The sequence below is a fragment of the Trichomycterus rosablanca genome, chromosome 3, assembly GCF_030014385.1.
Source record: "Trichomycterus rosablanca isolate fTriRos1 chromosome 3, fTriRos1.hap1, whole genome shotgun sequence".
NCBI classification, from domain to species: Eukaryota; Metazoa; Chordata; class Actinopteri; order Siluriformes; family Trichomycteridae; genus Trichomycterus; species Trichomycterus rosablanca.
Window position 1 is genome coordinate 40,631,067 of NC_085990.1, and position 17,800 is coordinate 40,648,866.

The following is a 17,800-nucleotide window of genomic DNA, read 5'->3' on the forward strand; positions in this document are numbered from 1 at the left end:
GCTCGTCTGTTGGATGCCACACGGGCCAGCCTTCACTCCCCACGTGCATCAGTGAGCCTTGGCCGCCCAAGTTCCTGTCGTTGGTTTACCACTGTTCCTTCCTTGGACCACTTTTGATAGATACTGACCACTGCAGACCGGGAACACCCCACATTCAACTTCAGGTTTGGGTATGACGCGTGCCGGTTTTTATGGTTGCCGCTCCACTTCGGTCTATACAGTAGACCCTTGAGTTATGAACGGTTTACCATATGAACATTTCGGGTTACCAGCAATCTTTTTCAACTTAACGTAAGAACAAATTTCGGATTCCGAACAGAAATTCACGAAACACGTGACGTCACGAACAAGTGGACTATATATATATACAGTGAGCGAACATTCGGACAGCGGATGGTGTTTTTCTGGTGTTTTCTTTATATTTTGTACAATTCAATATTAAAATGTTCCCAAAGAGGGTGCAGAGGAAGCGTAGTGCTGAGAAAAAAAAATCACTATTTGATGTGTTGTATAATTACTTCTGCCAGTAGCTGTCACTGTGTATCAGACAGAGGGGACAGTGAGTAAGAGAGAAGAAGAAATTCGGCTCAGTAAAGTATTCTTTCTTTCGTGCAATTACACCTACAAAATACAACACTATTGAAATAAAGAAGGAAATAATAGAGAAATATGAGAGTTATTGTTGTTTCTGGTAGATACATTTTATAAAAAAAGGAAATGTATTATGGTGTTTGGTACAGCACACGTACTGAACTGAAATGTGGTGTGTGTTTTATGTACAGTACTACTGTGTATTGTTTATTACAGGAATGTCTATTCCATAATTTAAGATTAAGGGAAAATATAGTTGTATTTATAACAAAAAAGACAATTTTAAGACATTAGAAAGGTTAGGTAAGGGGGGGTTTGGGAGGTCTGGCACAGATTAATTCTGTTTACATTATTTCTTATGGGGAAAAATAGGTTTAACTAACGAACATTTTGACTTAAGAACAGCCCTTTGGAACCAATTAAATTCACAAGTATTTTCTTTTTTTTGGTCTCCTGTGTGCTACTTTCTACCAAAACTGCGTTGACTAATGGTTAACCTTTGGATGCTCTGCATCGGTTGTATATTAGAAAAAGTATATAATACTGTATATAAAGAGGACCCCAGCACTGAGCCCTAACCTCTACCCAACTAAACTCAATATCAATGCTGATGGTTTTGGAATGGGACGTCCAACAAGCTTTGACCATATTGTTTGCCTTAGGCTAAAGTGTTGCAAATTTAAAAAGACCACCATAAAAATAACTCTTAGCTATTAACCATCTGGTTTTGAGCAGCATCCTCCCAGGAGAAAATCATTAGCTGTGGTCTAACATCACTCCAAAACCTGTATGTAGCCAGGATGAGAAAACTGTGGCATTTAAACAATGCTCGACTTGTATTAAAGAGACCAGCATGTGCCAAGAAAACATTCCCCACACCCTTACACCACCGCCTGCAACAGTCTGAATTGTTGACACAGGTCTGGTTGAATCAATGGATTTGTTGTGTTTATGGCACATTTTGACCATACCATCTGCATGGCACATCAGAATTCAAGTTTTATTTATTTCAGGTGATTTCTTTACTAGTTCTAGTTAGTCTGTGCTCACTGTAGCCTTGTATTCTTGTACTAAAACCAGATGTTGTCTTCGACTGTTGTAGGAATCTACTTCAGAGATTCCTACAACAGTAGAGAGTTGCTTTTCTAATTGCTACTGTTGTAAATAGTGCTTAATTGAGTTATTGTGGCCTTTCTGTCAGCTCAAACTAGCCTGGCTATTCTGCTCTGACCTATTTTAATGATGTAAACATAAAATAAAGCTCCTGAACTGCAAGACTGTATTGTACTACTGCTACATGACTCGCAAATGAACCTACAGTACTGTGTACAAATTTCTTCTATTTGTTTTAATTTTAACATAAGATAAAGACACCATGAGTAAATAAAAAATGCAGCTTTTAAATGATCATTCCATTTATTAAAGATAAAGATTTATTTAAAAACTAAATCACCCATATGAGAAAGTAATTGCCTTCCTAAACCTAAACCACCCTTGGCTGAAACACCTACAGTGATGCCAAAAAGTATTTAGTCAGCCACTGATTGTGCAAGTTCTCCTACTTAGAAAGATGAGAGAGGTCTGTAATTTTCATCATAGGTACACTTCAACTATGAGAGACAAAATGAGAAAAAAAAAATCCAGGAAATCACATTGTAGGATTTTTAAAGAATTTATTTGTAAATTATGGTGGAAAATAAGTATTTGGTCACCCACAAACAAGCAAGATTTCTGGCTCACACAGACCTGTAACTTCTTCTTTAAGAAACTCTTCTGTCCTCCACTCGTTACCTGTATTAATGGCACCTGTTTGACCTCATTATCTGTATAAAAGACACCTGTCCACAGCCTCAAACAGTCAGACTCCAAACTCAACCATGGCCAAGACCAAAGAGCTGTCGAAGGACACCAGGAAGAAAATTGTAGACCTGCACCAGGCTGGGAGGAGTGAATCTACAATAGGCAAGCAGGTTGGTGTGAATAAATCAACTGTGGGAGCAATTGTAAGAAAATGGAAGACATACAAGACCATTGATAATCTCCCTCGATCTGGGGCCCAAGATCTTTTTGGTAAAAACTCAACTCGTCATGTTTGGAGGAAGAAGAATGCTGAGTTGCATCCCAAGAACACCATACCTACTGTGAAGCATGGTGGTGGAAACATCATGCTTTGGGGCTGTTTTTCTGCAAAGGGGACAGGACGACTGATCCGTGTTAAGGGAAGAATGAACGGGGCCATGTATCGTGAGATTTTAAGCCAAAACCTCCTTCCATCAGTGAGAGCATTGAAGATGGAACGTGGCTGGGTCTTCCAGCATGACAATGATCCCAAACACACCGCTCGGGCAACGAAGGAGTGGCTCCGTAAAAAGCATTTCAAGGTCCTGGAGTGGCCTAGCCAGTCTCCAGACCTCAACCCCATAGAAAATTTGTGGAGGGAGTTGAAAGTCCGTGTTGCCCAGCGACAGCCCCAAAACATCACTGCTCTAGAGGAGATCTGCATGGAGGAATGGGCCAAAATACCAGCTACAGTGTGCAAACCTGGTGAAGACTTACAGGAAACGTTTGACCTCTGTCATTGCCAACAAAGGTTATGTTACAAAGTATTGAGTTGAACTTTTGTTATTGACCAAATACTTATTTTCCACCATAATTTACAAATAAATTCTTTAAAAATCCTACAATGTGGTTTCCCGGATTTTTTTCCTCATTTTGTCTCTCATAGTTGAAGTGTACCTATGATGAAAATTACAGACCTCTCTCATCTTTCTAAGTAGGAGAACTTGCACAATCAGTGGCTGACTAAATACTTTTTGGCCCCACTGTACAATCTAATGTTTGGGCCTAAAATACTCCACGATGATGTAAAAGACTCGAGTTTTCGAGTATGAACCACCAAAGATCTCAATGGGATTCAGGTCAGGACTTTGTCGGCTCCAGCAAAAGCGTAATTTTTTTCTTAAGCCAGATGTACTTGCTTGTGTGCGTCAGATTCTTGTCTTGCTGCAAACCCAACTGTGCTCTTTCAGGATTTTCTGATAGAGAGAATAATTCATGGTTGCATCAGTTATGACAAGTCCTCCAGAAGGAAAGCAAGCCCAGACCATCAATCTACCAACACAATGTTTGACTGCTGGTATGATATTGAAATATAGGGTGTGTTCCAAAACCTAGTGAGCTGCCTTGCTGTCTTATTGTCTACATAGGCAGCTGCCTAAGTAGAGAGAATTGTAATACAGTAGACCCTTGAGTTACGAACGGTTTACCATACGAACATTTCGGGTCACGAACGATCTTTTTCAACTTAACGTACGAACAAATTTCGGATTACAAACAGAAATTCGCTAAACACGTGACGTCACGAACAAGTTGACTCCAACTGTCTCTCTCTCTATATATACAGTGAGCAAACATTCGGACAGCGGATGGTGTTTTTCTGGTGTTTTCTTTATATTTTGTACAATTCAATATTAAAATGTCCCCAAAGAAGGTGCAGAGGAAGTGCAGTGGTGAGAAAAAAAATAAATAAATCACCATTTGTTGTGTTGTATAATTACTTCTGCCAGTAGCTGTCACTGTGTATCAGAAAGAGGGGACAGTGAGTGAGAGAGAAGAAGAAATTCGGCTCACTAAAGTATTCTTTCTTTCATGCAATTACACCTACAAAATACAACACTATTGAAATAAAGAAGGAAATAATAGAGAAATATGAGAGTTATTGTTGTTTCTGGTAGATACATTTTATATAAAAAGAAGGAAATGTATTATGGTGTATGGTACAGCACACGTACTGAACTGAAATGTGGTGTGTGTTATGTACAGTACTACTGTGTATTGTTGTTTATTATTGTTTATTACAGTAATGTCTATTCTATAATTTAAGATTAAGGGAAAATATATTTGTATTTATAACAAAAAAGACCATTTAAGACATTAGAAAGGTTAGGTAAGGGGGTGGATTGGGAGGTCTGGCACAGATTAATTCTATTTAGATTATTTCTAATGGGAAAAATGGGTTTAACTAACGAACATTTTGACTTAAGAACAGCCCTTTGGAACCAATTAAATTTGTAAGTCAAGGGTCTACTGTAAGTCATCGACTTATAAGTCAGGTTATTCGAACGCACTACTTGACAGCGATTCCATCAGTTTTCGCTAACTAAGCTAACACCGTTAGCCGCATGCCATTCAAACCAATGGGATGAAGTGGCACAACACGCTAACATGTCAACTAACATCTCCCTCCGTGTACCGAAAATGGTTAAATTCGCTGACAAGCCCGAAATTGCAAATGAAAAAACACTTGTGCAAGTTTCTACAAATTAAAAATCAATAATAATTTATTTACATTTAAAAATAACTAGTTTCTCCACACCATCTGCCATGTTTTTTATTTTTCTGTGAGAAAAGTTATTCTGCAATGGATGCTGGGATTGCCTTCACCGCTAAGGCAGCATCGGATGCTCATTCGTCCTTGAGTCAAAATACAGTTGAAATTTTAAGATACCTTACTAGTGAGCATATTAAGGCATCTAGGATTTCGAACAGCCTACTTCTCGGGAGCGCGCGGGAACACACCCATAGTGAATTGCATTGTTAGGTTCATACCAGATGTAACAGCACCCATGGCTTTCTACATACAGAGTATTATTCCAAAAATCTTGGGGGTCATCTCGATTTTTTTGGGTCAGCAGTGGTTTGTGCCTTGCAACTCTCCTATTGATGAGGCCTATAGTTCTTTCAGTCATGGAACTTTTGTGATCTCCTATATACGTTGTTGATGAAATATTTTTAAGAGCATATTTTTAGAGAAGTTAAACACTGTTCCAAGTTTTCTCCACTTGTACATAATGGCTCTTAATCTGGTTTGCTGGTGTTCCAAAGCTATATCAATGGATTTGTAACCCTTTCCTGATTGGTAGATATCAGTGACACTGTTTTGCATCTGTATTTGAATCTCTTTAGAATGTGGGATCTATTACTTACCTATCATGAGGAGCTTGTCTGATGTACAAACCAATGTAACGAGGTATATGAAATAGCCACAAAAGAAACAAAAAAAAACCCCGTGACCCAGAGCCCTGAGCAGGCAATCTACAGGAAGTATTACCCCTGGTTCATGGGTGTCATTTGTCACAGCTATATGTGCTGTCTGAGGAAGGACGTTAGGAGAGCTTAGCTAACAGTGTTACCACATAGCTAGTCACCCCACAGCCCACCAGAAAAGCACCTTCAGACATAAGCAGCAGGATCTTGATGGAGTGGAACCCACTAGCAAACAGCATTTGCAGGTGAATTAGGTTCTGATTTAAGCAGTTAAAGTGAATTTCTGGAAATACACAGAAATGACAGTCATTTACAACCAGGAATTCTTTGCTTCTTTATTTAAATTGGACAATGATAAAATAACTGAAAACTGTAGCAATAAATAAATATGAAGATGGAAATAATAAGTATGGCTACACTCCGTCGTTAAAAGCTTTATTGCTTCTTGAAATTATGTTTTTTTAGTGTTTCTGTAGATTGCAAATGCCATGAAATGAGTATGACTTATCCTGGCATTTTTTTAAACCTCTCTTGTTATTGATAATGTTATTAGCTTATATAGGGGCATGGTCATTCAGAAATAGGGTAAGAAAATGAAGCAATTGTATATAGCCAGATACACCCCCTAGGACAAACAATCTTTTACGCACAGGGTTCTGGGCAGCACTGTCACCTCACAGCAAGAAGGTCCTGGGTTTGATCCCCAGATGGGGCGGTCCGGGTCCTTTCTGTGTGGAGTTTGCATGTTCTCCCGTGTCCACGTGGGTTTCCTCCAGGTGCTCCGGTTTCCTCCCACAGTACAAAGACATGCAAGTGAGGTGAATTGGAGATACAAAATTGTCCATGACTGTGTTGGATATAACCTTGTGAACTGATGAACCTTGTGTAATGAGTAAGTACCGCTCCTGTCATGAATGTAACCAAAAGTGTAAAACATGACGTTAAAATCCTAATAAACAAACAAATAAACAAACTTACAGGGTTCACAAGGTAGTGTAAAATAGCCTCATATTTGAGGGTTCTGATACAGCCACTTTATCCAAAACGACTTACAGTTATTACTTAATACATTTCGAGTAATTAAGGGTTAAGGGCCTTGCTCAGGGGCCCAACAGTGGTTTGTTTGTTTGGTTATTTGGATTTTAACATCATGTTTTACACTCTTTGGTTACATTCATGACAGACACAGTCATTACTCGTTACACAAGATTCATCAGTTCACAAGGTTATATCGAACACAGTCACGGACAATTTAGTATCTCCAGTTCACCTCACTTGCATGTCTTTGGACTGTGGGAGGATACCAGAGCACCCGGAGGAAACACACGCAGAACATGCAAACTCCACACAGAGAGGACCCAGACCGCCCCACCTGGGAATCAAACCCAGGACCTTCTTGCTGTGAGGCACCAGTGCCACTTAGCCACCCCCCAACAGTGGTAACTTGGTGCTAAGACTTGAATCAGTAACCTTGTGATTACTAGTTTAGTACCTTAAATGATGAGCTAACACAGCCTGAATAATACAATACAATAACACCAAGTTGTACCAGGTTACAAGTCAGTGTGCACTGGTTTTTATTATACAAAAGGTTTCAAGGCAACCCTGTAAATTCCAGCTGTTCAAATCTCTGTGCAGTTTTAGTTGAAATCAGGTCTTGAAGGTACTTATTCATTTTATGCATTATTTTTGTGGTAGTACATTAAGGTCATCAAGCATCTATCCTGTTAAGTGCCTGCTTTCCCCATCAGTGAGTTTCTCTTGAGGAAAAGTGGTTAGATTTTGTGACTGATTCATCTGCAATCCAGGCGCCCACATTGCCTTGTACTCTTTTAAACGATCATATGGAATTGAATTTCAGAGTGCTAATCCCCTTTAATATCCGTCAAATGCTGTCACCTGGCAGTTAGCCAAATATAACTTAACGTTGCAACCATGTTTTTAATGGTGAGTTTAAATGGGGGGTTAAATGCATAACAAAGGTTACAAGAGAGGCAGATGTTCTTTGTGTTAAGTGCTTCTCTGGTCAGACTGCTTAAGAGCAGTAAATGGCCCTCTGCTCTATTAAGAACCTAAGAAGTTTTCGACTCGAACACATCTATGCACTTACACTGATCAGTCATAACATTAAAAACACTCACTGTCCATTTTATTAGCTCCACTTACCATATAGAAGCACTTTGTAGTTCTACAATTACTGACTGTAGTCCATCAGTTTCTCTAAATACTTTTTTTTTAGCCTGCTTTCACCCTGTTCTTCAATGGTCAGGACCCCAACAGAGCAGGTATTTTTTAGGTGTTGGCTCATTCTCAGCACTGCAGTGACTGAGTGGATCAGACACAGCAGCGCTGCTGGAGTTTTTAAATACCGTGTCCACTCACTGTCCACTCTATTAGACACTCTTACCTAGTTGATCCATCTTGTAGATGTAAAGTCAGAGACGATCGCTCATCTATTGCTGCTGTTTGAGTTGGTCATCTGCTAGACCTTCATCAGTGGTCACAGGACGCTGCCCACGGGGAGCTGATAGCTGGATATTTTTGGTTGGTGGACTACTCTCAGTCCCTCAGCAGGGACAGTGAGGTATTTAAAAACTCCAGCAGCATTGCTGTGTCTTATCCACTCATACCAGCACAACACACGCTAACACACCACCACCATGTCAGTGTCACTGCAGTGCTGAAAATGATCCACCATCTAAATAATACCTACTCTGTAGTGGTCCTGTGAGAGTCCTGACCATTAAAGCACAGCATGAAAGGGGGCTAACAAAGCATGTAGAGAAAAAGATGGACTACAGTCAGTAATTGTAGAACTACAAATTGCTTCTATATGGTAAATGGAGCTGATAAAATGGACAGTGAGTGTGGAAACAAGGAGGTGGTTTTAATGTTATGGCTGACTGGTGTATATTTAAAATATTTATTCTGTTACTCACCCCCCCACCCCCACCCCCACCCCCACACACCACTGACATGTATAATAAACTTTCTTTCTAAAGTGAGCAGTCTTTCAGCAAGATTCTCTGTCTGGTTTTAATGAAGGATTCAGTTTGAAGAAAATGGGACTTGAGCAACCTGTCAGAATGTCAACAGTGCTGCTTAAAATATAGAGTTGCTTCTGTAAATGTATTAAAAATCTAATATCTTTTACAAATACCTGTTTTTACTACTGCTGAAGTCATGTGTTAAAAGAAACAATGTTTTCACAACAATTTTATAAGTTTTAATAAATGTGTACTGCTAATTAAATTTTAACATTTTTTTAAAGACAGTATCCATAGCCAAATACCAAGCTACCATCTCAGTAAGGAGTTTGCTAGTGTTGTCTGCTTTTAGAACACCTGAAACGCTTAGAAAATAAATATGTGTTTATATATATATATATATAAAAAAATCAAGTTTATTAAATATAACAGAACATGACAAACTTATAGCCTGAGAGTACAGAGAGTGGTGCACTGCAGAACGGGCCCTGGGGACCAAGGTTTAATCATAACTTCTAGTTATTGTCTGTGTTGGGCGGCACCTGGTCCTGGGTTCTATCCCTAGTTCTGCATGTTCTCCCCGAGTCTGTGTGGGGGAGAGCCGGTTTCCTCCCACAGTCCAAAAACATGCAAGTGAGATTAATTGGATACAAAATTATCCATGACTGTTTGACATTAAACTTGTGAACTGATCAATCTTGTGTAACCAGTAACTACCTGTTCTGTCATGAATGTAACAAAGAGTGTAAAACATGACGTTTAAATCCTTATAAATAAATAAATAAATAGTCTGTGTCAAATTTTGCATCATCTTTCCATCATCCCCACTCCACCTTCCAAAAATAAGCAGAATGTGGATTAGGTACCCCAAGTGTAGTGACTAGATATTAAAACAATCTAGATTTGCATAAGATTAGACAAAACTTCTACTTTTGGTCTACAACCTGCTTTTAGTATCTTTGGTGCTCAGTCAGTAGTAGTCAGAAAATGAAAAGGATTTCACTTTATGCTAATGCAGATAGAATATTTCCTTTTTGTATGTTCCTCTAAATGAGGCACTGTAAAACGCCTGCCAGCTAAGTGGAAATAAACCCAACAGCCCATTATGCCCTTAAAGACAAAAAGAAAACCCACACAGGAAACTTTTTGTTCATGCTTTCCAGGGAGTTTGCATGTAACACTCCACAGCAAATGCTAATCATACCAGAACTGCACTTAAAGTGGAGACACTGTGCTTATCAGTTTACTCGCCAGAGAGCAATTATTGCTTCATTCAAGAACAATGGAATCCAAAACTAATGGTACCATTGGCAAGAAAAATGCTATAGCATTATATATATGATGCATTAGCATTATTTATACACAGATCTCCCTAATTGTGTTGGTCCCGCTTTTGCTGCCAAAACAGCCCTGACCCCTTCGAGGCATGGACTCCACTAGACCCCTGAAGGTGTGCTGTGGTATCTGGCACCAAGATGTTAGCAGCAGATCTTTTGACTCCTGTAAGTTGTGAGGTGGGGCCTCCATGGATCAGACTTGTTTGTCCAGCACATCCCACAGATGCGCGATTGGATTGAGATCTGGGGAATTTGGAGGCCAAGAAAACACCTCAAACTCGTTGTTGTGCTCCTCAAACCATTCCTGAAGCATTTTTGCTTTGTGGCAGGGTGCATTATCCTGCTGACAGAGGCCACAGCCATCAGGAAATACCGTTTCCATGAAAGGGGGTACATGGTCTACAACAATGCTTAGGTAGGTGGTACGTGTCAACATAACATCCACATGGATGGCAGCAGAACATTGCCCAAAGCATCACACTGCCTGCACCGGCTTGCCTTTTTCCCATTAGTGCATCCTGGCGCCATGTGTTCCCAGGTACGCACACGCACCCGGCCATCCACGTGATGTAAAAGAAAATGTGATTCATCAGACCAGGCCACCTTCTTCCATTGCTTCCTGGTCCAGTTCTGATGCTCACGTGCCCATTGTTGGCGCTTTCGGCGGTGGGCAGGGGTCAGCATGGCACCCTGACTGATCTGCAGCTATGCAGCCCCATACACAACAAACTGTGATGCACTGTGTATTCTGACACCTTTCTATCAGAACCAGCATTAACTTCTTCAGCAATTTGAGCTACAGTAGCTCAGCTGTTGGATCGGACCACATGGGACAGCCTTCTCTCCCCACGTGCATCAATGAGCCGTGGCTGCCCATGACCCTGTAATTTTTCCATGAACCTTTTACCCAAGTTTACTAGGGGTGGCAATATTCAGATGGTGACTGTATAAAATATAATTAGTTAATTTACTGAACTGTACCTGAATAGTTATTCAAACACTGACACAACCCGTCTTTAGGAAGAGGGATAGTTCAGTAAGTAATACCTTGTAGTTTTGCAACTCCTAGCCAACTTATCATAAAACATTAGACAGGATTTAAACCAGAAATGCTTTTGCTCCACACTGATTTCATTAGCACTGCAATTGCACTGTCAAAACTGTTTCAGGTAACTCTTCATGACATTTTGTATATGGTAAGGACTATTTATACTGAAGGATTGTGTGAGAAAGAAATGACAATATTGCCAACTGACTTTTAAAAGTAAAGTATAAAACATTTACATTGTTTAATATTCAATAAGTGATGTATAAATCATACACACTGTAATTCTCTCTATTTTTTAAAAAGATTACTTAGTTATATCCAGTTAAGTTGTATCAAGTCTGTCATTTAAACAGGACAACATTATTTTTGTTAAATCGATTCAGATCATTCAAGCCACTTCATTTCTTCATCTTCTCAAATACGCCACCTAGAGAAACAAAGCATAAATAAGAAAAACACATTTTTACTAGGATAAAAGTGCACAATGGATAAAATAAAATACAAATAAAAAAAAAAGAATTAGTTGGCATGGGCGAGGGGGTCTAGTTGAAGATCTGGAGTACTGACACCAAAACATCACCATCCGCTGCAAAACTGTGATTCTGAAGGTTGGTGGATTTAACAAATCTACTCAATGTGTAGCTGCAAATCCATTAAGAAGATGTGTAAATAGTCTAATGTTCCCCCTTTTAATAAACAACTAAGGGAATTTGGTCTTTGTACTATATATTTAAAGCAAGGCAGGAACACAATGGATGGGGCACCAGTACCAGAGCATCACTAACTTGTTCACACAACTAGGGGGAAATGTTCTAATGTTCTCAAAAGGTTTTAAAATATTTTCTAATGCCTAATGAAAGTTACAGTACATACAGTTTAAAATGCTATGAAGCCCAGCATCAGTGACTGTAATGGCATATTACAAGATCTGAGGCATTCTATTAACATTAAAAATAAATAACTAAAAAACAAAAAGCTATGGTAATGCCCCATCTGCCTTAACACAAGGGGCAGACTGAAAGGAACATTAATCATATTCAAGGTCTACTTTCTATGAAGGACATGATGATAAAAATTGGCCTATGAAGAGTAACACAGGCCTATTATTCTTTATAAAGCACATATACTAAGCATTTAAAATGACAAGCTTTTAATCAAGTGTTTAAATGCTAGGTTTCTGTTGATGGAAGTTGATGGGGTGATTATTATTAAACCATTCCCTGCAGTGTAGAACCTTGGTATAACCTTTAATTCTCTATAACTAAGAGCCTTACATTAAAACATGTAGTTTATGTCTTTCTAATATTTATTGCTTTCACCATTTGCTTAACACAAGAAATTCAATTTGACAATAAAATCTACTCTTCTTGATTGTGGAATTCAATCTAAATCCTTAAATCAGCTTCGACAGAAAATAAAATCAGCCACCAGGGTTCTCATGCATAATCATATATCTCATACAGCAGTGATTTAAAAAAAGCAAATAAAGCACAAAATCATTATAGTAACTTTTATTTCCATAAATGCAAATGCACTGAAAATACTACACTTTCAATTCTAAATCAAAACATTAACAACATTTAGCCAGTTTGTGTTAATCCTTTACAGAAAGTTAAGAAAAATGAATATTAGGCTGTTCAAAAAAATAGCAGTGCCAGCATTTTTCTTTAAAAACTCAAAAAATTTATCTATAAACTGAAAATGTTTGAGGTTTCACTTTACTTTAAATTACTGAACTAATATTTAGTGGTATAACAAATAAGCACTTTGTAGTTCTACAATTACTGACTGAAGTCCGTCTGTTTCTCTGCATGCTTTGTTAGCCCCCTTTCATGCTGTTCTTCAATGGTCAGGACTCTCCCAGGACCACTACAGAGTAAGTATTATTTGGGTGGTGGGACATTCTCAGCACTGCAGTGACTGACATATTGGTGGTGTGTTAGTGTGTGTTGTGCTGGTATGAGTGGATAAGACACAGCAGCACTGATGGAGTTTGTAAACACCTCACTGTCACTGCTGGACTGAGAATAGTCCACCAACCAAAAATATATTCAGCCAACAGCGCCCCGTGCTTTGACCACTGATGAAGGTCTAGAAGATGATAAACAGCAGCAATAGATGAGCGATTGTCTGACTTTACATCTAAGGTGGACCAACTAGGTAAGAGTGGACACGGTATTTAAAAAACTCCAGCAGTGCTGCTGTATCTGATCCACTCATATCAGCACAACACACACTAACACACCACCACCATGTCATTGCAGTGCTGAGAATGATCCACCACCTAAATAATACCTGCTCTGTGGTGGTCTTGTGGGGGTCCTGACCATTGAAAAACAGGGTGAAAGCAGGCTAAAAAGGAAACAGATGGACTACAGTCTGTAATTGTAGAACTACAAAGTGCTTCTATATGATATCTATATCTATACGATATAAGTGAAGCTGATAAAATGGACAGTGAGTGTAGAAACAAGGAGGTGGTTTTAATGTTATGGCTGATCAGTGTACAGTCTGAGCAATTGAGGGTTAATGACCTTGCTCAAGGGCCCAACAGCAGAAACCACCCTGATTACTAGTTCAGTTCTTAAACCGTTAGGTTTAAGTTAGGTTCTTTATCCCTTTGTATGACAGTTTGTAATCATATGTAAAATGATGTACAGATGTACAGTGCACTTTTTTATAAAGAGACCTAAAGTTTCAACTAAATTACTCTGCAACATTCAGATCTTGTAGAAGATTAAAGTTTATATAGAATTTTTAGAGGATGACAACAATTTATGAAAGCTTTTTACATTAAATCACTTCTGTTAAATATTATAAACAATTCATGTGTCTATTTGTAACTAATGCTGATATAACTTGTTTCTACAAGGACACATAACCACCACATCTTTACAAACTGCAACATCAAAGCCCAGCTGAACAGACTAGACAGACGCAGGTGGCACTTTTCATTCATTTATGGTAATCTGCCGTTACACCCAGTTCAGGACAAACTTTTACCTCTGCCACAAATCCAAATAAACATTCTTGAGGACTTTTATTTGATGGCCAACAATAACCCTTTTGGCAAATAAGTTGATGCCGTCACAGCACAGACGTGGGAGAAGCTTTAGACCAGTAAGGTCTGTCATCCTGAATGGACTTTTAATGGATCTGCTTTGACATTTCATTATCTAAACCCTTCAAACTTGGCAAGGTAACTAAAGCCTAATTTTCCACTTGATGAAAGACACTGAATGACTGAAGCAATACTGGAGTGAAAAGTCCCTTTCTGGGAAGAGTGAGAAGGCTTGATGATAGTAAAAATAAAGAACATGTTATTTTCAAATCAGCACTAATAGTGCCATCTTACTGGTTAAACTGTAGGCAACGTAAATATCAGCATCATATAGTGGAGCGTTTACCCGGCAGCATTTTGTACATTCCATCCATGCTTATCTCAGCTTCACATTTTTTGATAGCAGTTTTTGCAATTCAGGTGTTGATTAATAAAAAGTGCCAATATTCTTTACAGTGGCAGAAAAGCTTTTCTGTGCTATAAATACATTTCCAGCTCAGACAGTGTCGTGTATACATGAAGCATTGTGAATACACAGTACAAAGTCTTCAGGGTGAAGAAGAAAGTGAACTTCTTAAAATTCTTGGCTACTCTATGCAGATAAACATCTGTACACCACGTCTGCTGTTAAATGCTTGCGGCACACGACTCGTGTTCAGTTAAGTATCCAGACAGAGAACTCAGTTCCATCTCCTGTAACTCTATCTGACTCCCATCCTCTCATTACCGCAGCCTTTTACCCAACGTCATCAGCACTGGCACTCTGTTAAAGTGTGTAAACTCCCCACCTGTTCAGGGACACTGGCAATTCATAAAACCCTGGTCATTAAAATTGTGTGCCTTTTTCCAAAGGATTGCATGGAGCTGTTGTCATTCTGTTCAGCTTTCTTATTTATCCAGCTGGTTTATAACGGAACAGAACTGCTTCATGCAAATGAAGTCCCTGGTTATAACAGCATTAGTTAATAATTTTATAAATTACGTCATCATAAATGATGTCATGAGACTTTTTACACTAAAAATAACACAAAAATATATCTGGCATGTATGAATTATTAACTGGGACTTTTAAAACAATAAAATGCCTGTATGTCTTCTAAGAAAAGGGGTTGGGCAATTACTGTTAATGTTTGTGAAACACTGATGTACTACTAATTATTATCACTTCATTACATAAAAAAAAAATTTAACACAAAAAATAGTTAATTGGTAATTCCTTATTTATTCAGTTGTTTTACACCATGTTTACACCATGGTTATATTCACAGCAGGAAGAGTACATAATTCTCACATCAGTCTATCATCAACGTTTTTTTTAAATGTTTAAATGTTAAAATTAGGGCTGGTTTGATACCACTTTTTATGTCCGATACGATACTTGCAAATTGAGTATCTGCCGATACCGATACCAATCTGATTCAGTCATTTCTCCTTTTAAACAACTAAGCAATAATAATACATGTCTCAATGCACCATGGTTAAACTAGCTATCTAAATAACAATGCTTAGACTGAAACAAATATTCTAAATACAGAACCTACAACATCACACTTATACAAAACTGCTGTTTTTATTTTTAACTTTTACACACAACAATTAGCAGCATTTTTGGCTTGTTTAATAAAAGTGTCTACATGGAAGATGTGGATGTCAATTAAACGTGATGGAGTTGATTTTTTTTCGTTAAGGTTCTGTCACGTTTTTAGTTTATTAAAAACCAAAGTGCGCTTATTAAAAAACCCTGCTGGATTTTGAAAAGCAAAATGGGAAATGGTGTAGTTTGTTTTTTTATTTCATAACACTAATGGATTAATCGTTGAGGATGTGAGAGATCTCCAAGCTTCTGTGACATTAAAGTAGCGTTCTCGTGAAACCCCACTCGAATGTTTAAACACTGAATTATTTTACAACACTGTTGAAACGCATCTTCGTGTGTTATTTGCTTTACACACAAAAAATAGCCTTATTTACATTAAGTGTAATTGACATTAAGCAACAGTATCGGATCGGATTACACGTTTTTTTCCTTCCGATATCCGATCCAGTGATTTGGGCCAATATCGCCAGCCCTAGTTAAAATGTTTTTCTTTAAAATGCAGTCTTTTTTTATAGTTTGTTTATTCATTTTCTCCCCTTTTTCTCCCGACTTTTCTCCCCAGACACGGGGAGGACATGCAAACTCCACACAGAAAAGACCCGGACCACCCCACCTGGGGATTGAACCCAGGACCTTCTTGCTGTGAGGCGACAGTGCTACCCACTTAGCCACCGTGCCACCCTGTTATGTTCCAATTAGTCACAGCAAAGGAATAGTTGCAGAAATAATTATAAAATCCCAATACTTGCATTATTACATCCTGTACAAACTTTTGACATGAACTGTTTCATGATTTTTTTGACTGAGATGTGATGTGGCTGAGGTCAGGGCTCTGGGTAGGCCACTGGAGTTTCTTTAAACCAAGCTTTTCTTCATGTCTTTATTGACATTGCTTTATGCACTGGGGCACAGTTATGCTAAAACGGGAAACAGCCTTCCCTAAACTGTTGCTTTAAAGTTGTAAGCATAGAAAAATGTATAATAGTGTAATAATAGGATTTTTCAGAATATGTTAAAGATAGGAAGGGGAAAACTAAACCTTATTTGTGGTATCAAAAAAAGGTGATTCTGACCTGGTAGCAGTTCATTGAGCACAAAGAGGAGGGCAGTGCCTTGTTAGAGGAGCTAAGGAGCTGCAGTATCTCCTCACATGTACCGTGAGGGAGGATCAGAGGGTGAACGCTGATATCCTTCTCCCAGGCATTAACATCCCTACAAAAAGAAAAAGAGAGCGAGGGAGAGACTGATAAGAGACGGCGCAAAGGAAGCCAAGCACAGCAAGTGTGAAAATAAATGACATTAAAATGACAGTTTGAAATATGACCATTTTAATTATGTCCCTGTAATCTGTCAGTAGGAACGCTGAACAGAGGAGGAGAATGTGGGAGAGGAAGAGGGAAGAGGAGAAATTGATGTTCTGTCACATTATGGCAATGATCTATCCAGGACATTTCAGTGACATTTAGCCATCTGTGCTGCGGGTCTGCAGAAAACACAAAACTGGGTTCTTAAACTATCCGTAAAACACACACACACACGCACACGTACACACACACGAAACCCACACAGGCACAGGGAGAACATGCAAACGCCACACAGAAAGGACCCAGATAACTCCACCTGGGATCCAAACCCAGGACCATCTTGCTGTGAGGCGACAGTGCTACCCAACGAGCCAGTTTGCTGCCCATGTTTGTTTGTTTGTTTACATCCACAACAGAAACGGTAGTTACTCGTTACACAAGATTCATCAGTTCACAAGGTTATATCGAACACAGTTGTGGACAATTTAGTATCTTTTATTCACCTCACTTGCATGTCTTTGGACTGTAGGAGGAAAACAGAGCTCCCAGAAGAAACCCACATAGGCACAGGGAGAACATGCAAATGCCACAAAGAAAGGACCCAGACCTCTCCACCAGGGAATCAAACCCAGGACCTCTTTGCTGTGAGTTCTACCCAACAAGCCACTGTGCTGCCCATGTACATTTCAATTATACGGCATATAATTAATTACAACTAAACAAATCTAAAACTGCACTCCATAGTAGGTCGTAGTAGGTCTAATTTGTTTGCATAGACTCTAAATAAAATCAAATTATAGTTTGTCACATACATGGTACAACTGGCAGT

General features: G+C 38.8%; 1 protein-coding gene across 1 annotated transcript in view; it reads right to left on the reverse strand.

Moving 5' to 3' along the window:
- Nucleotides 1-11,213: 11,213 nt before the first annotated feature.
- Nucleotides 11,214-17,800, reverse strand: part of ube3d (ubiquitin protein ligase E3D) — a 35,034-nt gene continuing 28,447 nt past the window's right edge. The window contains exons 9-10 of the mRNA XM_062992114.1: nt 16,741-16,879; nt 11,214-11,436 (exon numbers count right to left, since the gene is read on the reverse strand). Coding sequence (XP_062848184.1) covers nt 11,416-11,436; nt 16,741-16,879 — 160 coding nt within the window. The 3' untranslated portion in view covers nt 11,214-11,415. The remainder of the gene's footprint in view (nt 11,437-16,740; nt 16,880-17,800) is intronic.